This window comes from Bufo gargarizans, chromosome 3, assembly GCF_014858855.1.
Source record: "Bufo gargarizans isolate SCDJY-AF-19 chromosome 3, ASM1485885v1, whole genome shotgun sequence".
Taxonomy (NCBI): domain Eukaryota; kingdom Metazoa; phylum Chordata; class Amphibia; order Anura; family Bufonidae; genus Bufo; species Bufo gargarizans.
In genome coordinates this window covers 312,235,656-312,262,368 of record NC_058082.1, presented here as the reverse complement: position 1 = coordinate 312,262,368, position 26,713 = coordinate 312,235,656, and the positions used below count along the sequence as shown (strand labels likewise).

The 26,713-nt window shown below is 44.5% G+C and overlaps 1 protein-coding gene across 1 annotated transcript in view; it reads left to right on the top strand.

Annotated features, from left to right (window-relative positions):
* The first annotated feature begins 747 nt into the window (after positions 1–747).
* Positions 748–26,713, top strand: part of LOC122932481 (RH-like protein) — a 55,029-nt gene continuing 29,063 nt past the window's right edge. The window contains exon 1 of the mRNA XM_044286914.1: positions 748–932. Within this exon, the coding sequence (XP_044142849.1) occupies positions 794–932 (139 nt within the window). The 5' untranslated portion in view covers positions 748–793. The remainder of the gene's footprint in view (positions 933–26,713) is intronic.

Sequence of the window (26,713 nt, the reverse complement as noted above, 5' to 3'; positions counted from 1 at the left end):
ATTATATGTAGGAGGGGCTTTGATTAATGGGCGGGGCTAAAAATGGGCCACTTGACTAGATTTGCCCCCCAGGACTAAGGCTGCCAGCCCTCCCCTGGCTGAATTAAATTTTGTAGATTTCAAAATGGAGGCTGAAAACGTTTCCTGCACCAAATAATTTCGCCATGTAGCCCTAGCCTTATAGTAGCTCCCCAGGATGTGCCTCTTATAAGTGACTGGTAAGCCCTGGTCAGCAAAGACCTTATGTTGGTGGCCATATGCCACACATCACAAAAACAATAAAAAATAAATAAAATGAAACATAATTTCCAGTCCATGCATTTCAAACCAAAAGTTGGGTGCTGGATTTCTCCTCTTGTCTATGGTACACTTTTTCACTCTGCTGTGCACCGGACGGGGGGTCACCTGCAGCAGCCATTTCATTTTACTAATGTTATATGGGAATAGTGAAAATTCACAATGATCATGTTCCTTTAGGTCACATTTCCAAGAAAGTTTCTGTGCTGACCTATGTTAAACATTTGATGACATTTTTGGCAAATTCTTAATTAAGATAAAAGACACTACTACTATCACTAGGTAAACATGGCAGTTCTTCAACCGATCTTTCCTTCCAAGATGTTCTGAAAACAAAGTTGCTGACAAAGTATGGCACCCTTGTAGTTCCCCAGCATGCAAGAGATAAGGCGTCATCACATCATTTGGTTAACACCCATCAGCGTCATACTTCTCGTGTGTGTCCCTGCTTAGGCTGAGAAAAAGACTTTTTTTATTATTCTTTTGGCATCTAAAAATGGCACCAAGATATTCTGCCAGCCTGAGAGGTCGCCTGCCATGGGTACTTCTTCTGTTACAGTCACTTTTTATACTTGTTTTTATGGTCTTTTTCCCCCAAGGCTACAAATTGGAAAAAAGTGTGAATGGGTATTCAGGTAAGATTTAACTTCTATTGAAATGCATCAGTGTTATTTGTATTTTATTTTCTAATAGCCATATAAATCAAGGGAATTTGTCTGAGGATATAAATGTCTTTAAGTCCAAGTTGACTATAAAGCAGCCAATATATATGTTTTTGCCTTTTTTTTCATGTCATTGGACATTGCATGGTGTGCATTTAGTTAAAGTGTCTCTTTATCATGTGCTTTAAGTTTGTAGAATACTTTTTAATAGACAAATGTTATTTTATGTACTGTATGTATGCCTAAATTCAAGAAACTATTTTGTGCTTGAAAATAATAATCAAATTATATTTGTACATCACTTAGTAAATTGGGTAGATATATTTTCACTCTGATTCCTGTATCAAATATGATGTCAGGACGCTAAAAGATACGGAAAGCCCACTGTGTGCTGACTGCATCAATACGTTCGTTCAGCAGCCACACAAAAAAGGTAGAACATGTCCTATTCTTATCCGTTTTCTGGACAAGGATAGGACATTTCTACAGGAATTAAAAATGAAATGCTGGCATGCACGCGGCGAGATCCGTGTTTTGCCATGTGCACAAGACCTTAATAGAAGAACAGGAGTGTATTAGTTCCAGAGTAAGGAAGGCCAAATTATCTAGGGTTAAAGAAGATTTCAGAAACACGTATGGGGATAAGCGGCTTTTTGAGTCTGAGAATGATTCTGGAGAGTCCAGTAATCCTCAGCATAGGTCATCAATATCTGATCGGTGGGGGGTTGACTCCTGGCACCCAGCTGTGAGGGGGAGAGCTGACCCTCTTCCTAGGCCAGGGACATCACATTCATCGGTCACATGGCCTATGTGCAGCTCAGTCCCATTCAAGTAAACTACTAGTGAACTACTAGGCAGTCAAAATACAAACAGGCTGTATAAAGAAATGGAAGAATGAATATGCCTTTACTTAAAGGCTCCCATTCCAAAAAATAAGTAAACAAATGTTTTCATTATATTTTATTACTTTACCCCTTCATGCTGGTAACTCTGTCCCATTGCCCCTCCACCTTTCTGCTTGATAAATTGCAATTCTGAACAGACAACATTGAGTGATGTTCCTTACTGGCTGTTGAAAGTAAAATAAAAAAATAAAAAAAATGAATGCTTTTTTTGCTTTTGTTTTTACATATGTTAAAAATGACATGTTAACTTTATTCTGCTTTATTCTACTGATCATTATGATTCATGTCATACTAAACTTATATAGTTTATGATATGTTTTCTAATTATGTTTTTTTTTTTCAAAACGAATCTTGCATCTCCATATTCGGACACATATAATGTTATTTTTCAATCAATTGAACAGTGCTAGGGCTTGTATTTAGTGGGTTGAGCTTTTGTTTGATTGATACTAGAAATGAGCGCAGTTTTGAAAAATTTGGTTTGGCAACTTCGCTGAAGTTTGCCAAGAAATTCAATTAGTTCCTAATTAATTTGTCACAAATCAGGGATACCCAGGCCTCTGTGCTTTAGGGTACAGACACATGGAGTGGCCATGCTGTGGGCGGGTTGCGGCCATGCTGCGGTAAAGACCTGCGCAGCCAATAAGCCCAGGGCTGCCTTTAATTTAATAATGAAGACCGCACTGTATAGTCAGTCTTCATTGTTAATGGCTGTGTGGAACCTTTAATGCACCTTTAAACAGGGGCTGTTGCTGGTATGGGGTTTGGCTGATTAGGTGGCAGGACAATATGCATATTATTGCTGTTCTGGCCTGCAATCTCCTGCAGGTTACATGACAGAAACACAGAATATGAATCAGCTCTGGCATACCCACTTCTCCAAACCCGCGCTCACCTGCCCTACAGGTGGGAGCCCTTCTTCTGCCATCTGCTTTTCCCCCTTTTCCACATTATCTAATATCGATGGGAATATGTCATCAAGAACATCCAGCGCTCTGCATCTTGCTGACTTTTCTAGGACATGGAGACTTTGAAGGATGATTTTAAAGAAGTAAAGCCAGCAAAAAATTAGGATGGCCCCCCTAAGGGGGGCAGACTGGATGGGCGCTTGCCATGTCGCTCCCTATGCTCAGCTCACAGGACAATGGCGGAGACCGCACAGGATGAGGGTTTTATAGGGCTGTGACATCAAAGGGGATGGCTATGTGTGGATTGGCTGGCTGCACAGAATTATGGGTGATCTTATGTTCCTTGACTTAATATCGCTTTGTGACATGTGCAGCTGCCATTTTTTTATTTTTTTATCTGATTCATTACCACGAAGAGCGCAAGAATTTGGATTAGTTTAGAATCAAAGTTTTCCTAAACCGAATTCCGCTTTCAATGCTTCGCTCAACACTAATTGATACCACAATGAATGTACAACTTTTTGGTCACTGTTATTCCATTTTTTGTGGGTGGAAGGGTGACCCAAAAAAAAAAAGACATCTTAGCATTGTACAGTATATTTTTCTGTGTTATAGATAGAGATAAATACTAATAGATAAAGAGAAAAAAAATATGGATTTTCTTGCTGTAGTGTAGGAAATATATTCCTTAAAACAATAATTAAAATAGTGTTTAAAAATAGTTTCAATATTGTTTAAAATGTAAAAAAGCATTTCAAAGGTGTGCTACCTTCATCAAACACTGAGAACAACACAGTTCTCTCAAATTATGGTAAATAGAGGAATGTTCAAAAGGAGGAAATACATGGGAGGTGCAATACACAATTAGAATTCAAATCACTGGAGTACAATTAAGATCTGTGTAAATGAAGACAAAACACAAATATTCGTAAGAGGAATAACGAATAACAAAAGTCCAACCTGAGGCCCCCCAGATGTTGCAAAACTACAACTACCAGCATGCCTGGACAGTCTACATTTGTCGGTCTACAGCAGGGTATTGTGGGAGTTGTAGTTTTACAACAGCTGGTGGGCCACAGGTTGGGCATCCCTGTTCTAGTGGATTCTCCTAAAATAAAATCCATATTTGACATGTTAAAATTGATATAAATAATGAAAACAAAAATAATTTAATATATACAGTATATATCTAATATATAAAGCTATATATAAAGCTGAGTGAATCTGTATGTGTGTGTGTGTGTATGTCCGCAAAAGGAATCCGCACCGTCACATTTACAATCACGAAATTTGGAACACAGGTACATCAGGTGTCCGGGAAGGTTTTAGACCAAGTCTCAGCACTCTATATAGTAAGATAGGGCTGTTTTTTTTATGGTAGCTTTCTGGGTTTGCTTTGCAACCCTTTTTGGCTCACTCAGGGATCCGTAGCTCCTTCTCCTCAGCTGTTCCTTGTCCAGCACTCCCAACCTCCTTATATTCCCCTCTCACACTTCTCTGGTTGCCAGATATAGAGCTTCCTGCCTGGACTTCTATACTGACCCACTGGAGCTGTGTTGCTGCGTTCCCTGGTTGTTGTTCCAGAACGTTACCCTCCGGATCCCTGTTGGGCCTTTGTGGTCTGCTGTTGTCGCCCACCTGGGATTATATGTTTGTCTGTATTGTCTGTCCTCTCCTTGGTGTTTTCCTTTTACTGTCAGTGGTGCGGACTAGTGATCCCACCGCCCCGTTCACTACCTAGGGCTCATCTTAGGGAAAGCCAGGGTTTAGGCACGTGATCGGCGTACGGGTGAGGAACCCGTTTAGGGACGCCAGGGCAGTCAGGTGCCAGCCGCAAGGTGAGTGAGGGGTCACCACCTTTCCCTCTCCCTTGGGCAGGGCCCTCCCTTTTCCCTCCCTTTGTGTGACGCCGGTCATTACATTATATCTGGCCCTTATTTTGTGTAGGTAAAAAATAAATAAAAATTTTACCTACTTAGAATCCAGTATGGATCCAATTGCTGCTTTGTCAAACCAATTTCATGGCCTGTCTTTGGAGGTGGCAGGATTGAAGGCGTCGGTCCTCCAGCAACAGCAGCAATTGCAACAGACCGCAAGCCCAGAGGTTGCTACAGGTAACCAGGTTGTTGCGGAACCCAAGGTTGCTCTTCCTGACAGATTTTCTGGGGGAAGGGACAAGTTTGTGACATTCCGTGAGGCCTGTAAATTATATTTTAAGCTGCGCCCTTACGCCTCTGGTAAGGAAGAACAGCGGGTGGGGGTTGTTATTTCCCTGCTGCAGGGGGACCCGCAATCCTGGGCGTTCTCTTTACCCACTGATTCCCAGGCTCTCCGGTCAGTGGATGAATTTTTTGGGGCCTTGGGTCTCATATATGACGACCCTGACCGAGTCGCACTGGCTGAATCAAAATTACGGAGACTCCTACAGGGAGAGCGGTCAGTAGAGGAGTATTGGTACGGATACCCAGTGGAACGACCCGGCTCTCAGGAGTCAGTTCTGCTCTGGGTTATCCGAAAGGGTTAAGGATGCGCTTGCGCTGTATGAGACCCCCTTTTCCCTTGATGCGGTTATGTCCCTTTCTATCCAAATAGATAGACGTCTTAGGGACAGATTGAAAAACCCGGAGCAATTGGTAACCCCTCCCAAGCAGCAGTTAGTCTGTACAGACTTAGACGAGCCTATGCAGCTAGGAGGTACTACTCGTCAGGTCCATCCTCCTGAGGTTCGACGTAGGCGTGGGGTTTGTTTTTTCTGTTGGGAGAGGGGTCATTTCATTAATGTCTGTCCTTCTTTCCTCAAAAAACAAAAGACCGTCGGAAAACTACTAACCCCAGGCTGTGTGGAGGATGTCAGCCGGGGGGGTATATGTTTCCTCCATACGAACATCGCAATTTGTGTTGCCAGCGGTTATTGTTTTTGGTGTTAAGACAGAGACTATTTCTTTCTTCCTAGACAGTGGAGCAGGAGTAAATTTGATAGATGCCCATTTTGCCCACACTATGGGTTTGTCTCTCTGTACGCTACAGAGACCTATTCCCATTTTCGCTATTGACTCTGCTCCTCTGTCTCAGAGAAACCTCACTCACATTGTCCATAACTTACACCTTCGGGTAGGGGACCATCATAACGAGATGCTTTCATGTTATGTTCTGGAGGGGCTTCCCACTCCGGTGGTGCTGGGCCTTCCTTGGTTGGTAGCGCACAATCCAGTGGTGGATTGGCAGGCCAGGGAGATATTGGAGTGGAGTGAGCATTGCAGAGAAAATTGCTTAAATAGCAATTGCTTAGTCGCCTCCATAGCTACCCTACCTACATTTGTGTCGGACTTTGAGGACGTTTTTTCTGAAAAGGGTTGTCAGAAGTTACCACCTCACCGTCCTTATGATTGCCCGGTTAACCTTATTCCTGGCGCAAAATTACCCAAGAACAGGTTATATAATCTTTCGGGTCCGGAGAGACAAGCCATGAAAGATTATATCTCTGAGAGCTTGGCTAAGGGACACATCAGACCCTCTTCTTCACCCGTGGCTGCAGGGTTTTTCTTCGTTAAAAAGAAAGATGGGGGCCTGCGTCCTTGCCTAGATTTTCGCGAATTAAACCGGATAACCATCCGAGACCCATACCCTCTTCCTCTCATTCCTGACCTGTTTAATCATATTGCGGGTGCTAGGTGGTTCTCCAAACTTGATCTTAGGGGGGCCTACAATCTGATTCGTATCAAGGAGGGGGATGAGTGGAAGACAGCTTTTAACACCCCTGAGGGGCATTATGAAAATCTAGTCATGCCTTTCGGTCTAACCAATGCTCCTGTTGTCTTCCAACATTTCGTTAATGACATTTTTAGTCATCTTATCGGCAGGTTTGTGGTAATATACCTAGATGATATTTTATTTTATTCATCTGATCTGAGAACACATGAGGTGCATGTCAGACAAGTACTGCAGGTCCTACGGACGAATAAATTATATGCTAAAATTTAAAAGTGTGTCTTCTTCTTTAAGGAAATACAATTCCTAGGTTATTTATTATCTGCTTCAGGTTTCCGTATGGATCCTAGGAAGGTCCAGGCAATTTTGGATTGGGATCTTCCTGAGAACCTCAAAGCACTGCAACGGTTCTTGGGCTTCGCAAATTTCTATAGAAAATTCATTAAAAAATTATTCAGTTATTGTAAAACCCCTTACTGACATGACTGGGAAGGGGACTGATTTTTCTAAATGGTCTGACGCCGCTAAAATTGCTTTTTCCTCTCTAAAAGAGAGGTTTACCTCGGCACCTGTACTAGTCCAACCTGGGGCTGTGCTGTCTCAGGGTCCGTCTCCTGGCAAATGGCGTCCTTGTGCTTTCTTTTCTAAAAAAAAACTATCTGCAGCAGAAAAGAACTATGATATTGGCAATAGGGAACTATTAGCTATTAAACTAGCGTTTGAAGAATGGCGTCACTTTTTAGAGGGGGCAATCCACCCCGTCACTGTGATTACGGATCACAAAAACCTTCTGTACCTCGAATCAGCTAAGCGTCTCACCCCTAGACAAGCTAGGTGGTCGCTATTTTTTTTACCAGGTTTAACTTTATTACCTATCGTCCTGGGGCAAAAAATACCAAGGCTGATGCATTATCTCGTTGTTTCCCTGGAGGGGGTAATGTGAGTGATTCGGTACCCATTCTACCAAGAGGAGTGGTTGTCTCTGCGGTACACTCTGCTCTGGAGGGGAAGGTGTTAGAGGCCCAGGGGGACGCCCCGGTCTCTTGCCTCTCAGAGGCCCTGCGTTTCTAATTATTAAAGGAACATCATAATTCGGCACTTGCTGGGCACCCGGGTAGTAAAGCAACCTTGGAGCTATTGTCTCGTCCTTTTTGGTGGCCAAGGTTGCGTCAGGATGTAATGGATTTTGTGTCTTCTTGTTCTACTTGTGCGCGCGCAAAAGTCTCTCATATACGTCCTGCAGGGTCTTTATTGCCACTTGTCATTCCCAATAGGCCATGGACACATCTGTCAATGGATTTTATCACTGACTTACCTTTGTCTGCGGGTAAAACAGTTATTTTGGTAGTAGTGGACAGGTTTAGCAAAATGGTACACTTCATTGCGTTACCCGCACTACCTAATGCTAAGACTCTTGCTCAGGTATTCATCAGTGAAATCGTGAAGCTTCACGGGGTCCCTTCCGATGTTGTTTCGGATCGTGGTACCCAGTTTATTTCTAAATTTTGGAAAGCTTTTTGTTCCCATTTGGGGGTACACTTGTCGTTTTCCTCAGCTTTCCATCCTCAGTCGAATGGACAGACTGAGCGTACCAACCAAAACCTTGAGACATATCTAAGATGTTTTGTGTCTGAAAACCAAGAGTTGTGGTCATCATATTTACCGTTAGATGTGTTTGCCATAAATAATCGTCGTCAGGAATCCACTGGCAAGTCACCATTTCTTGGTGCATATTGTTTTTATCCCCAATTCTGGGGATAAAAACAATATGTCTACGGACGTCAGGGCAGTCAGGTGCCAGCCACAAGGTGAGTCAGGGGTCACCACCTTTCCCTCTTCCTTGGGCAGCGCCCTCCCTTTTCCCTCCCTTTGCGTGACGCCGGTCTTTACAAGTACCTTATTTCTAGATGTGCCTTTTTTCTAGCAATAGATGTATTTATCCTCTGAAAATCCAGTTTATTTGGCATGCAAATGAGCCAGTAAGGTGCCCAGAGGGGCGTCACTTTTGCAAGAAGGAGCCCAGACACGCCTCCACCCTCAAAAGACTTAAAACCCCTCCCCAGGTCCCGCTAAGCCAGACCCCTAATCTGGTTAGGCTATGCCCCCTCCCATTCCTGAACTGACAGGGATTGAAAAAATGAAGGTAAAAATCAACTTCTGTCACCTGCAGGGGTGGGAGGGAGGGTGACTTTCTCCCTGCAGCTCACACTCAGACAGTACAGTGCTGCTGTCTTAGGCCTCTTTCACACGGGTGTCACGTGTGAGGGTCGGATAAGATGCGGGAGCGTCGTGGGAAAATGCACAAATTTTCCCCGCGGGTGCAAAGCATTTTAATGCGTTTTGCACGCGCGTGAGAAAAATCTGCATGTTTGGTACCCAGACCTGAACCCGGACTTCTTCACAGAAGTTCGGGTTTGGGATCTGTGTTGTGTAGATTTTATTATTTTCCTTTATAACATGGTTATAAGGGAAAATAATAGCATTCTTAATACAGAATGCTAAGTAAATTAGGGATGGAGGGGTTAAAAAATAATTGAACTCACCTTATCCACTTGTTCGTGCTGCCCGTCTCGTCTTCTTTCTTCTTCTTTGATGACCTGGGAGGAAAAGGACCTTTGGTGACGTCACTGCGCTCATCACATAGTCTATGGTGATGGATCATGTGATGGACCATGTGATGAGCGCAGTGACGTCACCAAAGGTCATTTTCCCCCCAGGTCATCAAAGAAGAAGAAAGAAGAGAAGCCGGGCTGCGAGAACAAGTGGGGATGAGGTGAGTTAAAAAAAAAAAATTTAACCCCTCCATCACTATTTTACTAAGCATTCTGTATTAAGAATACTATTTTTTCCCTTATAACCATGTTATAAGGGAAAATAATAAAGATCAGGTCCCCATCCCGATTGTCACTTAGCAACCAATGCGTGAAAATCGCACCGCATCTGCACTTGCTTGCGGATGCTTGCGATTTTCACGCAGCCCCATTCACTTCTATGGGACCTGCCTTGCGTGAAAAACGCACAATATAGAGTATGCTGCGATTTTCACACGGGCCCCTGTATAGGTCACTATCAAGGGGGTGGTATGCTGTGAAAGTCACTGTTAAAGGGGAAGGCTGCTGTAAAGGTCAAAGTTAAGGGGCTGGGCTGCTGTGGATTTCCAGTTTTAAGGGACGGGGCACTGTGGGGGGGGGGGGACAATGTTATGGGGTGGGGGGCTGTGGAGGTCACTGTTTTGGGGGCGGGGTGCTGTAGATGTCACTGTTATAGTGGATAGTGTTGATATCTTTTAACGACACACAAACATTAAATGAAAAAGATTAAATATACCCGAGCAAATCCGGGTCCTTCAGCTAGTATATATATAAAAAAATCTAGTGTGTCTCCTCATTAATTAAACTGGTAAAAGGATTTCTTACAGTATCCGCAATCTGTTCAATTATAAATAATCTCAAGAAGGAAGCATCTCTACTGTGAAAATGAACAAAATGTCACAAAGCCCTATGATTTCATTTACTATTAACAATATTAATAGCATTGGTGTGTGTCCATGCACATGGTCTGAGTTGTTCTTCCTGCGTACTGCAGGCCACACAGGCACTCCTGTGCATAGATAAACATAGGATGAGGCACAATTTAAAGTACCTTTAATACCATATGTTTCACCCTTAACATAAGAGGTAGTAAAATGTATCCTTGTTGAATGATCCCACAAACATAATAAGATTCTGTATTAAATAATCTATGCGATTGTTGGGAAGAAGTATCAAAAGTATTAAATGATCAGAGACAACTTGGTGCAAGTACAGTATATTTTTTAAGGTGTAAAGCCTGGCTTCTGTGGAATAACATTTTTAAGAACAGGGTCATGTAACACTATATCCCAATGTTTGGAAATTATTCATTTAATATTATAATGAGCATTGTTAAAACTAGTAAGAAAAGGATGCCAATAATGAGAAGTGTCTTTCTTGTCATTAATGGCTACAGTGGATTTGTTCTCCAAACAGCTCTACTGTGGAAGGCCACTTGCCTTTTGATATGCTGAAGTAATCAGCGTGCATTTCCTTATATTTCATCTAAGAGAACTATGTTGTACTCAGCGCCTGATGAAGAAGGTAGCACACTTTTGAAACATGTTACACTGTCTTTAAAAAATATTAGTTGTTCATTTTTAATGACGTTTTCAATTTTTAACATAAAAAACAAGAGGAAAGTTTTTTTAACTTTAAATATTTAATATTTATAATTTTTTTTAATTTTCAATCCAACTTGGAGACCACTAAAAACATCTGCACAGGGTGCCGTCTAATCTAAGGCCCCTTTCACATTAGTGAGTTTTCCACATGGGTGCGATGTGTGAAGTGAACACATAGCACCCGCACTGAATCGTGACCCATTCGTTTCAATGGGTCTGTGTACGTGAGCGTCTTTTTTTTTTTCATGCATCAGTTCTGCATTGTGTTAGAATCACAGCATGTTCTAAATTCTGCGTTTTTCACCCTGGCCCCATAGAAGGGAATGGGGCTTCAGGGAAAAACTATTACATACAGATGCAGTCCTGGAGCAATGCGTTTTTCACTGATGGTTACTAGGAGATGTTTGTAAACCTTCAGGGTTTTTTGCACCCGTGCGGAAAAAACTGAAACACTGAACGCAATCGCAGACAAAACTGACTGAACTTGCTTGCAAAATAGTGCAAGTTTCACTGTATGCATCCTGAACGCATCCTGAACGCATCCTGAGCCAATCAGGGCCGGCGCCCCCTGTAAGGCGACCTAGGCAGCCACCTAGGGTGCAATTTAGCAGGGGGCGCCGGCCCCGTGCGGTTTAAAAACAAAAGCGTTGCCGCAAGTTTTTTTTTGTTTTTTTTAAGTACGTCGGCGGGTCCTCCCCCACACCGGGCGGCTGTCGCACTGCACAGAGAGAGGGACTGACAGGAGGAAAGCGCCTCTAATGTAACATAGTCGAGCTCTGTTCGGTCCGCGGTACAGGAGCTTTTGTTTCCTGTACCTGGCCGGACTGACAGGAAGTGCTCACTTAGTGTGTACTTCCTTTCAGTCTGGCCGGGTACAGGAAACAAATACTCCTGTACCGCGGACCGAACAGAGCTCGGCCACGCTACATTAGAGGCGCAATTTTTATCTTGCCTAGGGTGGCAAAAATCCTTGCACCGGCCCTGGATACCAAATAGAATTTCTCTCTGGCAAGCGAGACTCTAGCCTGGTTCTCCCACTCTCTGACCTCAGGGACTGCACTATCTCCCCAATGTGCTACTATACACCTCCTGGCTTGGAATACATTTTGGATGCTATCTCTCGATACTTAGCAGACTCTATCTCATCTATCCTCCCCAAAATACATGTTTCAAACTCCCAAGGAACTCTAAACCCATGATATTCTTGTATTCTTTCGTGCACCTTCCACCAAAATTCTTTGATCTTCGTGCATGTCCATATTATATGCACATCATCCACCCCTAACTGCCCACAATTTTTACAGCTAAATTCCTTGGTTTTATAATATTTCATAAACTTTTTAGGGGAGTAATATAGCCGATATATTATATTAAGCTGAGTAATCCTTTGGGAGAAATTATCACCTTCTCCCAGAATTCCTCCCGTTGAGGCTCCAGGCCCATTAATTTGAATGGGACTGAAGGGCGCCTAGGCCATGTGACCGATGAACGTGAGGTCACCAACCTAGAAAGAGGCCATGGCACTTACTGGCGCACCATGGCCTCTTTAAGCTGCTAATTAGCGGAGTTGACGGGAGTTGGAACCCTCTAAATCTGAAATTGATGGCCTATCCTGAGGTTTTACTTAAGAAAAACTCTTTTAAAACAGGAGTTGTTTCTGGAAAATAAAATAAACTATAAAGTTGGCCATAGCTATGTTTTTAGCACCAGATCCCATCAGTAATCTCATATCTGTGGGGACAAACCAATTGCTAAGATATTTGTTATCAGGGGAAAATGTGTCAGAAATGTTTAGCAGCCACTTACCTCTGCAGGGGCGGACACAGATAGCAAAGGACCCTTGTGCAAAGAATGTGCCTGGACCCCCACCCCCGCAAGCCAAATTTTCAACCTAACCTGTTCCGTCCTAATATTACTTATAGCAATACAAAACATACAGGGTAAGGCAACTTTCACACCCACGCCACTACGCTCTGGCCACCTGATCCGGCAGAGAATGCAAGGAATTGGCCGGACACAAACTCAGGCATGCAGCGGTTTGTGTCCCGCTGATTCTCTGCATTTTTGCCAGATTGTGGCCGGATCTCTGCCAGACCTCATTATACTTAATGTGGCCGGCGGGCATTCTGTCTGCATCCAGCAGTGCTGGAGCATTCCGGCAGGCTGTCCTCTGCTGGAAGAGCCTACCAGAATCACTAACTCAGATGTGAAAGTAGCCTAACATAGGTCCACATACCTCTTACATCCAGTGATGTCTCCTTTGATGTAGATGTTCTCTGTCCTCATCTTCTCCTTTCATACCAGACCGCCATGATGATTTCCTTTAGCCATCTCTTCTCTCTGCAGTGTTTGACAGACAGACATTTTAGTTTTCCATCATCCTCCCACTTTCTTGAACACCCCATCCTGCCACCCAGAATACTGTGCCTGCTGTGCTCCCTATACTAGTTGCACAAAGATAGTTCCCCTTCAATAATTATTGGCACACAGTGTCCTAAAAAATAACTGCGCCCAGGAAACAGTGTCCCTGACACTAGTAGTGTAAACATAATGTTCTCAAAAAGTAATTGTGCTAAGCTGATACCGTGCCAGGGTGCCCCCCACAGTAATAGTGCTCTCCAAAATCCCACCAATAGAAATAAGAATCTACCAGACAACACATAGTAGTAACAGTGCCCTACAGTAATAATGTCCCCACTGTGCCCCAGAAGTAATAATGCTCCCATAGTGCGCATACTAGTATTCATGTTCCTCATAGTCCCTCAACTGTAAGAAAGCCCATCATAATGCCCCTGGCAGTAATAATTCTCTTTATAATGTGTAACAATAGAAAAATTCCCCATTATAATGTGCACCAGTACATAAAAATGTCCTGATGTGTGGCAGCATAAAAAATACCTCCTCTTAGTGCCCCCTGTAGAGCCAATGTCCCCATAGTGCCCTCATAATGTGTGCCAATGCTCCCTACTGTGTGCCTAAAAAACCCTCTTAGTGCCCCCAGTCGAGCCAAGGTCCCCATAATTTGCCCTATAAAAAATATTCCTATATTGTGCCCCAATAGTGCGCCTCCCCTTGTCCCCATGGTGCCTGACATAATGTATAAAATGCCCCCATAATGTGTGCCAGTATAATACCCCTAAATAATGACCGCAATAGTGCTCCTTTCCTCCTATTCTCCATAGAGCCCCCCATGTGTGCCTGTATATAAGATAGGGTCCCTATTAGATGCCACCATAGTGCTCCCCCCTTCTCCATAGTTCCCCCCATGTGTGCTAGTATATAAGATAGGGCCCCCATAGTGCTCCTCCCCCCTCCATAGTGCCCCCCATGTGTGCCAGTATATAACATTGGATCCCCATAGTGCTCCTCCGCCTCCATAGTGCCCTCCATGTGTGCCAGTACATGTTAGAGCCCCAATATTGCTCCCGTCCTCCATAGTCCCCCCATATGTGCCAGTATATAACATAGGACCCTCATAGAGATCTTCCCCCATCAAAGTGACCCCCATGTGTGCCAGTATACAAGACAGGGCCCCCATAGCGCTCATCCCTCTCCATAGTGCCTCCCATGTGTGCAAGTATATAAGACAGGGCCCCCCATAGTGCTCCTCTCCTCCATAGTGCCCTCATGTGTGCCAGTATATAAGATAGGGCCCCTCATAGTGCTCCTCCCCCTCCATAGTGCCACCATGTGTGCCAGTATATAAAATAAGGCCCCAATAGTACTTCTCCCCCTCCATAGTGCCCCCCATGTGTGTGAGTATTTAAAATAGGCCCCTATAGTGCTTTTCATCCTCCATAGTGCCCCCCATGTCTAACAGTACATAAGATTGGGCCCCTAGTTGATGCCCCCATGAGTGCCAGTAAATGTTAGAGCCCCCATATTGCTCCCGCCCTCCATAGTCCCCCCCATTTGTGCCAGTATATAACATAGGACCCTCATAGAGATCTTCCTCCTCCATAGTGACCCCCATGTGTGCCAATATATAAGACAGGGCCCCCATATTACTCATCCCCCTCCATAGTGCATCCCATGTGTGCAAGTATATAAGATAGGGCCCCCCATAGTGCTCCTCTCCTCCTTAGTGCCCCCATGTGTGCCAGTATATAACATAGGGCCCCTCATAGTGCTCCTCCCCCTCCATAGTGCACACCATGTGTGTGAATATTTAAAATAGGCCCCTATAGTGCTTCTCATCCTCCATAGTGCCCCTCATGTCTAACAGTACATAAGATTGGGCCCCCAGTTGATGCCCCCATGAGTGCCAGATAGGACCCCAAGCAAAGTGTAAATAAAAAAAACACTTGTAATTACCTCCTTGCCACTTTCAGCGATGCGATGCAGGCCTCTTCTGGCCTGTGTCCCGCGCTGCACGGGTCAGGCGGCGCGACAACGCAGGCCTCTGATAGGTTATAGGCACTAGACCTGCAATGTCAGTTTCAATTTAAATCCATTGTGGTGGTGTATAGAGCCAAAAATTTTAGAATTGTGTCGATGTCCCAATATTTATGGACCTGACTGTAGAGATAGCTGTCAATCACTGATAGGACCGCCGTCTTGACTTCAAAGCTCAGAATAAGCAGGAATTTAAGTTATACTGAATCTTTTCCCCAAAAACTATATATATATATATATATATATATATATATATAAAACATGGTACCTGTAGCTCAAACACCATGTTCAACCTAACAGGTTCCCTTTAAAGGAGGCTTTTATTAAGTGATAACCTTTCCTCAGGATAAGCCATAATATCTGATTGGAGCAGCTCCGACATCCCGTAGCCCTGCCGGTCAGCTGTTCAGGTGTATCTCTGGCACCAAAAGTCTGGTTGCTACAGTGCTGCTCCTACTGAAGTCAAACGGAACGGTGCTGCAGTGACAAGCTATGTCCACTACACAGTTGACAGAGCTGCGTAGTTCCAGTGCCGACATCCAGCGATAGAGCTACACCTGAACAGCTGATCGTGGGTTTGGCTGTTAGGCCCTTTAGGAAGCTAACTGCGAAACCTAGGTCGGGCATGTGTCTGCCGGGGTGCAGATTTTTATATGCTATTTTATTACCTGTGTTTGTGAGTAGATTGGAGGTTATGAAGCAGTGAAAATAGCTTATTTAGTGATCATCTGTAAAGCTATAAAAGGATACCCCTTGTCTTCGCCATCCCTTTGATATTTTGGAGGCAGCGAGGATCTATCTTTTGCTAATCATTGTAGCAGCGATGCAGGTTACATTCCCATTCAAGAGAATAGGATGAACCACTGCAATTACACTGCGCTGACGCTACAATGTAAACTCTGCAGGTAAACAGTGAAGAGGACACAGCGCATCTTCAAAAAGCTGATCGGTGGGGGTGCTGAGAGTCGAACCCCTGCCTATCTGATATTGGATAGGTCAATATCATGAAACCGGAAGACCCCTCTAATGAACTCTCATTACAGAAAAAAGTGATAGAGATGGTTACAAAATGACATACGTTTTTTAGAACGCTAATAGATCTGCATTACATACATAAGGAAGGCACTGTGTGCAGCCTGTAACTGTCAAAACCTTCTGTAGAAAAAGGTGTGGTTCCATATCCAAATCAACGGAGTGCAGAGGCATGGATGGCACTGATAACAAGGGCCTCGCTATTTCATGTGCATTTCTACTTAATCACTTGGCTGGCAGATGTAATGTTTTGGAAATGTAACATTATATAAAGGACTGATTCACAAGACCACACTTTCTGCGTGTCGGCCGCATCTCCCGGGCTGACCACCGTGCCCCTGGCCCAAACAGACTGCATTATAGTGTTTTATGATAGAGTCCATTCATACATGATGATGTGGTGCAACATGAGCTATCGGTTTAATATTAGATTTAAGCATCCCTTATTTTATCACTAGAATACACTACGTGCAGAATTATTAGGCAAATGAGTATTTTGACCACATCATCCTCTTTATGCATGTTGTATTACTCCAAGCTGTATAGGCTCGAAAGCCTACTACCAATTAAGCATATTAGGTGATGTGCATCTCTGTAATGAGAAGGGGTGTGGTCTAATGACATCAACACCCTATATCAGGTGTGCATAATTAGTAGGCAACTTCCTTTCCTTTGGCAAAATGGGTCAAAAGAAGGACTTGACAGGCTCAGAAAAGGCAAAAATAGTGAGATATCTTGCAGAGGGATGTAGCACTCATAAAATTGCAAAGCTTCTGAAGCAGGATCATCGAACAATCAAGCGTTTCATTCAAAATAGTCAACAGGGTCGCAAGAAGCGTGTGGAAAAACCAAGGTGCAAAATAACTGCCCATGAACTGAGAAAAGTCAAGCGTGCAGCTGCCAAGATGCCACTTGCCACCAGTTTGGCCATATTTCAGAGCTGCAACATCACTGGAGTGCCCAAAAGCACAAGGTGTGCAATACTCAGAGACATGGCCAAGGTAAGAAAGGCTGAAAGACGACCACCACTGAACAAGACACACAAGCTGAAACGTCAAGACTGGGCCAAGAAATATCTCAAGACTGATTTTTCTAAGGTTTTATGGACTGATGAAATGAGAGTGAGTCTTGATGGGCCAGATGGCTGGATTGGTAAAGGGCAGAGAGCTCCAGTCCGACTCAGACGCCAGCAAGGTGGAGGTGGAGTACTGGTTTGGGCTGGTATCATCAAAGATGAGCTTGTGGGGCCTTTTTGGGTTGAGGATGGAGTCAAGCTCAACTCCCAGTCCTACTGCCAGTTTCTGGAAGACACCTTCTTCAAGCAGTGGTACAGGAAGAAGTCTGCAAGGTAAGAAAAACATGATTTTCATGCAGGACAATGCTCCATCACACGCGTCCAAGTACTCCACAACGTGGCTGGCAAGAAAGGGTATAAAAGAAGAAAATCTAATGACATGGCCTCCTTGTTCACCTGATCTGAACCCCATTGAGAACCTGTGGTCCATCATCAAATGTGAGATTTACAAGGAGGGAAAACAGTACACCTCTCTGAACAGTGTCTGGGAGGCTGTGGTTGCTGCTGCACGCAATGTTGATGGTGAACAGATCAAAACACTGACAGAATCCATGGATGGCAGGCTTTTGAGTGTCCTTGCAAAGAAAGGTGGCTATATTGGTCACTGATTTGTTTTTGTTTTGTTTTTGAATGTCAGAAATGTATATTTGTGAATGTTGAGATGTTATATTGGTTTCACTGGTAAAAATAAATAATTGAAATGGGTATATATTTGTTTTTTGTTAAGTTGCCTAATAATTATGTACAGTAATAGTCACCTGCACACACATATATCCCCCTAAAATAGCTAAAACTAAAAACAAACTAAAAACTACTTCCAAAAATATTCAGCTTTGATATTAATGAGTTTTTTGGGTTCATTGAGAACATGGTTGTTGTTCAATAATAAAATTAATCCTCAAAAATACAACTTGCCTAATAATTCTGCACTCTCTGTATGACGGGAAAAGTGATGTCATCTGTAAGATCATTTTGATGAGTGAGGCATTTCATGTATTGTTTGCCTGTCTTTGCACAGAAAATTATGCATTTTTAATCAATGGGGTTCATTTTCAAAAGTCTTTTGCTGAAAGAAGACAGATATGGACAGAACAAAATTACTGCCTAGACCATAAGGGTATGACCACACACAGCAGATATGTTACATCAATTTCTGTGAGTGGAATTAAATTCCATAAATTTGAATTAGGTAGTTTCTGCAGCATGTTGATGGATTAAGGGGCGTATTGGCCATAGACCCTACAGGGAAATTTCCTAGAGGGCCAATGCCCCAGGGGGCCACCCAAGTCCTCCTCTCTGCCGCTGACTGTGTACATAATGAGCTCTCAACAGTAATAAACGCTGTGAGAATCAGGTACTCATGTACCCACAGCCAGCGACTGCACATGTCCTCCTGAATTCAACTGCTGTGGCCCTCACCTCCTAAGTCCCCTGCTCCATAGACAACTGCAGGAGGAGGACAGAAGATGGTAGCTATTGATGGCCACCACAGAGCTTTTGGAGCATTATATTGTGCTACACTGTGTTACTTGGTTCTGCTGGGATGGTGTAATGACCGGTGTCACGCACAGGGAGGAAAACAGGGAAAGCCCTGCCTAAGGGAGAGGGAAAGGTGGTGACCCCTAACTCACCTTGCGGCTGGCACCTGACTGCCCTGACGTCCCTAGACGGGTTCCTCACCCGTGCGGCGATCACGTGCCTAAACCCTGGCTTTCCCTGAAATGAGCCCTAGATAGTGAACGGGCCGGTGGGATCGCTAGTCCTCACCACTGCACTAAGAGGGAAACACCAGGGAGAGGACAGACAAACACAGACAAACACAAACACCCAGGTGGACGACAACAACTGTCCACAAAGGTCCAACAGGGATCCGGAGGGTAGCGTTCTGAATCAACAGTCAGAGAACGCAGCAACACAGCTCCAGTGGGTCAGGATAGATGTCCAGGCAGGAAGCTCTATCTCTGGCAACCAGAGAAGTGTGAGAGAGGAATATAAGGAGGTTTGGGAGTGCTGGACAAGGAACAGCTGAGGAGAAGGAGCTACGGATCCCTGAGTGAGCCAAAAGGGTTTGCAAAGCAAACCCAGAAAGCTACCATAAGGAAAACAGCCCTATCTTAAATAGAGCATGCAGCCAACCGCTGCGACTTCCTGACCCCGGGTATAACGGAGTCAGGCGTGGTTCTCGATACCCTCGTGACAGTACCCCCCTCTCTACGAGGGGCCTCCGGACACTCAGGACCAGGTCTCTCAGGATGAGAGGCATGAAAAACCCGAACTAACCTGTCAGCGTTTACCTCAGACGCAGGAACCCACATTCTTTCCTCGGGACCGTAACCTCTCCAATGCACCAGATATTGAAGAGAGCGGCGGACCCGACGAGAATTAAAAATTTTGGATATCTGAAATTCTAGATTACCATCCACGACAACAGGAGGGGGTGGCAGCGGTGATGGTTCTAGAGGTGGAACATATTTTTTGAGTAACGACTTATGAAAAACATTATGAATTTTAAAAGTCTGAGGTAACTCCAGGCGAAAAGCCACGGGGTTGATGATGGCTACAATTTTGTAAGGGCCAATAAACCTAGGACCCAGTTTCCAAGAGGGAACCTTCAATTTAATATTCCTAGTAGACAACCACACATAGTCATTCACTCCTAGGTCCGGACCTGGCGACCGTCTCTTATCAGCCATGCATTTGTATTTACCTCCCATATTTTTCAAGTTAGCTTGCACCTTCTGCCATACCGATGAAAGAGATGATGAAAAACGTTCCTCTTCGGGAACCCCAGAAGACCCCCCCTCTTTGAAAGTACAGAATTGGGGATGAAAACCATATGCACCAAGAAATGGTGACTTGCCAGTGGATTCCTGACGACGATTATTTATGGCAAACTCAGCTAACGGTAAATATGATGACCACAACTCTTGGTTTTCAGACACAAAACATCTTAGATATGTCTCAAGGTTTTGGTTGGTTCGCTCAGTCTGTCCATTCGACTGAGGATGGAAAGCTGAGGAAAAGGACAAGTGTACCCCCAAACGGGAACAAAAAGCTTTCCAAAATTTAGAAATAAACTGGGTACCCCGATCCGAAACAACATCGGAGGGGACCCCGTGAAGCTTCACGATTTCACTGACGAATACCTGAGCAAGAGTCTTAGCATTAGGTAGTGCGGGTAACGCAATGAAGTGTACCATTTTGCTAAACCTGTCCACTACTACCAAAATCACTGTTTTACCCGCAGACAAAGGTAAGTCAGTGATAAAATCCATTAACAGATGTGTCCACGATCTATTGGGAATGACGAGTGGTAATAGAGACCCTGCAGGACGTGTATGTGAAACTTTTGCGCGCGCACAGGTAGAACAAGAAGACACAAAATCCAATACATCCTGACGCAACCTTGGCCACCAAAAACGACGAGACAATAGCTCCAAGGTTGTTTTACTACCCGGGTGCCCCGCAAGTGTCGAATTATGATGTTCCTTTAATAATTCGAAACGTAGGTTCAACGGTACAAACAATTTCTCTGAGGGGAAAGAGACCGGGGCGTCCCCCTGGGCCTCTAACACCTTCCCCTCCAAAACAGAGTGTACCGCAGAGACAACCACTCCTCTTTGTAGAATGGGCACCGGATCACTCACATTACCCCCTCCAGGGAAACAACGAGATAGTGCATCAGCCTTGGTGTTCTTTGCCCCAGGACGATAGGTAATAACAAAGTTAAACCTGGTAAAAAATAGCGACCACCTAGCCTGTCTAGGGGTGAGACGCTTAGCTGATTCGAGGTACAGGAGATTTTTGTGGTCCGTAATCACAGTGACGGGGTGGACTGCCCCCTCTAAGAAGTGGCGCCACTCCTCAAACGCAAGTTTAATAGCTAATAGTTCCCTATTGCCAATATCGTAGTTCTTTTCTGCTGCAGATAGTTTTTTCGAAAAGAAAGCACAAGGACGCCATTTGCCAGGAGACGGACCCTGAGACAGCACCGCCCCCACTCCCACCTCTGACACATCGACTACAACAATAGAAGGCTGAGAGACATCAGGTTGGACTAGTACAGGTGCTGAGGTAAACCTCTCTTTTAGAGACGAAAAAGCAACTTTAGCGGCGTCAGACCATTTAGAAAAATCAGTCCCCTTCCTAGTCATGTCAGTAAGCGGTTTTACAATAAGTGAATAATTTTTAATGAATTTCCTATAGAAATTCGCGAAGCCCAAGAACCGTTGTAGTGCTTTGAGGTTCTCAGGAAGATCCCAATCTAAAATTGCCTGGACCTTCCTAGGATCCATACGGAAACCTGAAGCAGATAAAAAATAACCCAGGAATTGTATTTCCTGAACGGCGAAGACACATTTTTCAATCTTAGCATATAATTCATTCGTCCGTAGGACCTGCAGTACTTGTCTGACATGCTCCTCATGTGTTCTCAGATCAGACGAATAAATTAAAATATCATCTAGGTATATTACCACAAACCTGCCGATTAGATGACTAAAAATGTCATTAACGAAATGTTGAAAGACGGCAGGAGCATTGGTCAGACCGAAAGGAATAACTAGATTTTCATAATGCCCCTCAGGGGTGTTAAACGCTGTCTTCCACTCATCCCCCTCCTTAATACGAATCAGATTGTAGGCCCCCCTAAGATCAAGTTTGGAGAACCACCTAGCACCCGCAATCGGATTAAACAGGTCAGGAATGAGAGGAAGAGGGTATGGGTCTCGGATGGTTATCCGATTTAATTCGCGAAAATCTAAGCAAGGACGCAGGCCCCCATCTTTCTTTTTAACGAAGAAAAACCCTGCAGCCACGGGTGAAGAAGAGGGCCTGATGTGTCCCTTAGCCAAGCTCTCGGAGATATAATCTTTCATGGCTTGTCTCTCTGGACAGAAAGATTATATAACCTGGTCTTGGGTAATTTTGCGCCAGGAATAAGGTTAACCGGGCAATCATAAGGACGATGAGGTGGTAACTTCTGACAACCCTTTTCAGAAAAAACATCCTCAAAATCCGAAATAAATGTAGGTAGGGTAGTTATGGAGGCAACTAAGCAATTGCTATTTAAGCAATTTTCTCTGCACTGCTCACTCCACTCCAATATCTCCCTGGCCTGCCAATCCACTACTGGATTGTGCGCTACCAACCAGGGAAGACCCAGCACCACCGGAGTGGGAAGCCCCTCCAGAACATAACCTGAAAGCATCTCGTTATGGTGGTCCCCTACCCGAAGGTGTATATTATGAACAATGTGGGTGAGGTTTCTCTGAGACAGGGGAGCAGAATCAATAGCAAATATGGGAATGGGTCTCTGTAACGTACAGAGAGACAAACCCAAAGTGCGGGCAAAATGGGCATCTATCAAATTTACCCCTGCTCCACTGTCTAAAAAGAAAGAAATAGTCTCCGTCTTATCACCAAAAACAATAACCGCTGGCAACACAAATTGCGATGTACGTATGGAGGAGACGTATACCCCCAGGCTGACATCCTCCACACAGCCTGGGGTTAGTAGTTTTTCCGACGGTTTTTTGTTTCTGAGGAAAGAAGGACACACATTAATGAAATGACCCCTCTCCCCACAAAAAAAAAAACCCCACGCCTACGGCGAGCCTCAGGAGGACGGACCTGACGAGTAGTTCCTCCTAGCTGCATAGGCTCGTCTAAGTCCGTACAGACTAACTGCTGCTTGAGAGGAGTTACCAATTTCTCCGGTTCTTTCAACCTGTCCCTAAGGCGTCTCTCTATACGGATAGAAAGGGACATAACCGCATCAAGGGAAAAGGGGGTCTCATATAATGCAAGCGCATCCTTAACCCTTTCGGATAACCCAGAGCAGAACTGACTCCTGAGAGCCGGGTCGTTCCATTGGGTATCCGTAGCCCACCTACGGAATTCAGAGCAATACTCCTCTACCGGCCGTTCTCCTTGTAAGAGACTCCGTAATCTTGATTCAGCCAGTGCTACTCGGTCAGGGTCGTCATATATGAGACCCAAGGCCCCGAAAAACTAATCCACTGACCGAAGAGCCTGGGAATCAGTAGGTAAAGAGAACGCCCAGGACTGCGGGTCCCCCTGCAGCAGGGAAATAACAACCCCCATCCACTGATCTTCATTACCAGAGGAGTGAGGGCGCAGTTTAAAATATAACTTACAGGCCTCACGGAATGCCAAAAACTTGTCCCTTCCCCCAGAAAATCTGTCAGGGAGAGGGACCTTGGGTTCCGCAACAACCTGGTTACCAGTAGCAACCGCTGGGCTTGCGGTCAGTTGTAATTGCTGCTGTTGCTGGAGGACCGACGCCTTCAATCCTACCACCTCCAAAGACAGGCCATGAAATTGTTTGGACAGAGCAGCAATTTGATCCATACTGGATTCTAAGTAGGTAAAAAAAAAAAATATATATATATATTTATTTTATTTATTTATTTTTACCTACACAAAATAAGGGCCAGAGATAATGTAATGACCGGTGTCACGCACAGGGAGGAAAACAGGGAAAGCCCTGCCTAAGGGAGAGGGAAAGGTGGTGACCCCTAACTCACCTTGCGGCTGGCACCTGACTGCCCTGACGTCCCTAGACGGGTTCCTCACCCGTGCGGCGATCACGTGCCTAAACCCTGGCTTTCCCTGAAATGAGCCCTAGATAGTGAACGGGCTGGTGGGATCGCTAGTCCTCACCACTGCACTAAGAGGGAAACACCAGGGAGAGGACAGACAAACACAGACAAACACAAACACCCAGGTGGACGACAACAACTGTCCACAAAGGTCCAACAGGGATCTGGAGGGTAGCGTTCTGAATCAACAGTCAGAGAACGCAGCAACACAGCTCCAGTGGGTCAGGATAGATGTCCAGGCAGGAAGCTCTATCTCTGGCAACCAGAGAAGTGTGAGAGAGGAATATAAGGAGGTTTGGGAGTGCTGGACAAGGAACAGCTGAGGAGAAGGAGCTACGGATCCCTGAGAGAAAGCTACCATAAGGAAAACAGCCCTATCTTAAATAGAGCGTGCAGCCAACCGCTGCGACTTCCTGACCCCGGGTATAACGGAGTCAGGCGTGGTTCTCGATACCCTCGTGACAGATGGTATTTTGCACTATGGTATTGTTAACCCCCCCTACTTGTGTTGCCATGCCTTCTATTAATTTGGACCTGCCTACAAAATGGGGCCACTTTAAGTTCCCCGTCCACCTCTGGATGAATTGCTGAAAAACTAATTCAGATGAATAGAATAGTTGCAGAAATTTCACTTCTACATTTCAACTTACCCTATACATCTAACCTGGTTACTCCTTAGTACATAATACCAGCACATGATATTCTGGGTATTGCAGTTTGTGAAGGTAGCTCTAATTTGTTAATGCATTTAATATTTTACCTTTATTTCTTCTATCATCCGTTCTGGGCTGTGGTCACATGACCATTTCCATGCATATTTTTCTTATTTCTTGTTATGTTATATCCATGGGTGTGCCAAAGGCAACAGGAGCAGTGATAGGAGAATGTCTATGTAACTAGCTGGGTGGGGGGGAGCTATAAACTAGCTGGGCATTGTTGAGGGTGGTGCTGGAGCTGTGGAAGAGAAAGGTGAAGTGCATCATGGGTTTGGTTGGATACAACAACAGGAAGTTATATATACAGGATGGAAAGAAACCAGAGTGATTTTTCTACATGGTGAAAATGGGCCAGGAGAGTCCAACTTGAAAAAAAAAAATCATGGGGAAGATGTACATGATGTAAAAAACTTCATGAGCATATCTGTTAAAACCATAATAATCCCTGAAAACCTTGTTAAGAGTCAAACTGCCTTATAATTTATAATGTACTGTCATGTCTCCCAGCTTTTGAAAAGCCTATGGAGGGACAATGTTAGCAGTGTGCAGATTTGCGCTGGTAGACAGGCTAGCGGACGCAGTATAGAGGCAACCACAAAGTCTTTAACTTAAAACAGTTCAGTGTTTTATCTACACATTAGGAAAAACAAAAAGTGATCTTTTGCAGTCTAGGTGTTTGTTCACCCCATGAAAAGTCCACAGAACAAAAACCTTCACCTGGTTTGCAGTTTCTCCACCTGTGCTCCACAGCAGGCTTTAGGGGCCTGTTTCTCAGCATGCGGCTCCCAGCCCTTTTGCAAGGCACAAGTTTGCAGATCCCAAAACACACAGGGACTGACAGCGCTCCACTGTTAGAGAGGAGTAATCCACACCCAGCTGAGACTGCTGGCTGGGTTTGATATAGGCCAGTAAAAACTCTGCCTGGAGTGTGGGTAGAAGCCACCCACCCAGCCAGCACTTTGGCTACTCCCAGTAAGAGCCGGCCCGGATCAGCTTACAGCCATACTAAAATAGCAACATGTCAACCAGCACTAGCTGCCACTGCCACTTGAAAATACCGGCTCTTACTTCACAGAGGCCAGGAACCTCGGTGACACATACCTTCCGTCAACGACGGACCCTTGCGCCTTCCTACAGCAGTTATACATGCCTAATCCTGACTAGTCCCCTTTGTACTTTGTTACACACAGTAGTAATGCCCCCTTAGTGTCACTACACAGTAGTTATTCCCCCTTAGGGCTGCCTTCACAATAAAATGCTCCATTAGTGCCCCCACACAGTAATGATGCCCCCTTAGCGCCCCACACAGTAGTTATGCCCCAGAAGTGATTGGAGACCACAGTGTTTGACAGCTATTCTCCTGCACAGATAGCCAACTGCCTTGTTAGCAAAAGGAGGGAGTCTCCTTTTTATCTGCTTTCTCCTGGGTTTACATCATACATGGCCAGTAATTGAGGTATTTTAGTTGGTTGATATTCATTCTATTCCCTTGTGGGCTAACTACAGTATATTAGTATACATCCCTGTCTTAGTTTATATTTAGACATTGCAAAACTGTGTGAAATCAGTATTTTTTTCGACTGCGTTCCATTTGTCCGTTTCTTCCATCCATTTATTATCAATATGTCATCCGTTTTGCATGTTGTCTGTAAAAAAAACTGCTTTCAAGTCAGCGTCTCCTAATACCTATGCCATGGATAGCACAGATAGGAAAACTTGTTGACATCAGCATCTCCTCTTATGTCCAGGTTTTAATTTCCCATCACATACTAAAAATATGCAGTTAAATCAAAGCTGGATAAAAGAGGAGCAGAAAACGTCACAGTGCTTTTTGTATCTGGGCCATCCATGTGCGGTCTGTGTTTCACAGATGGATTATTGGTGGTGATGAACTTATCTACCTTGGTGTTCTGTTGCATTCCTGGCCAGGCCATAACAGGGGTATTCTAGTGCTGTCTCCATGGGGTCTGTGTGCTGTTTATTCTGCACTGGGACAGCACATGTGAACTTGTCTCGTCTGAATGGGTCCTTAAAGAGGACCTTTCACCGATCCTGACATTACCATATAAATTGCTGGCAGGGTAGGGCATACTGATGACATGTGATATCATTAGTATTTCTTCTATGCGCTGCTCCCACGCTGTGCCCCCTGTTCTGGTTTCCCGCAATGTATGCTAATCCATACCATCAGTATGGG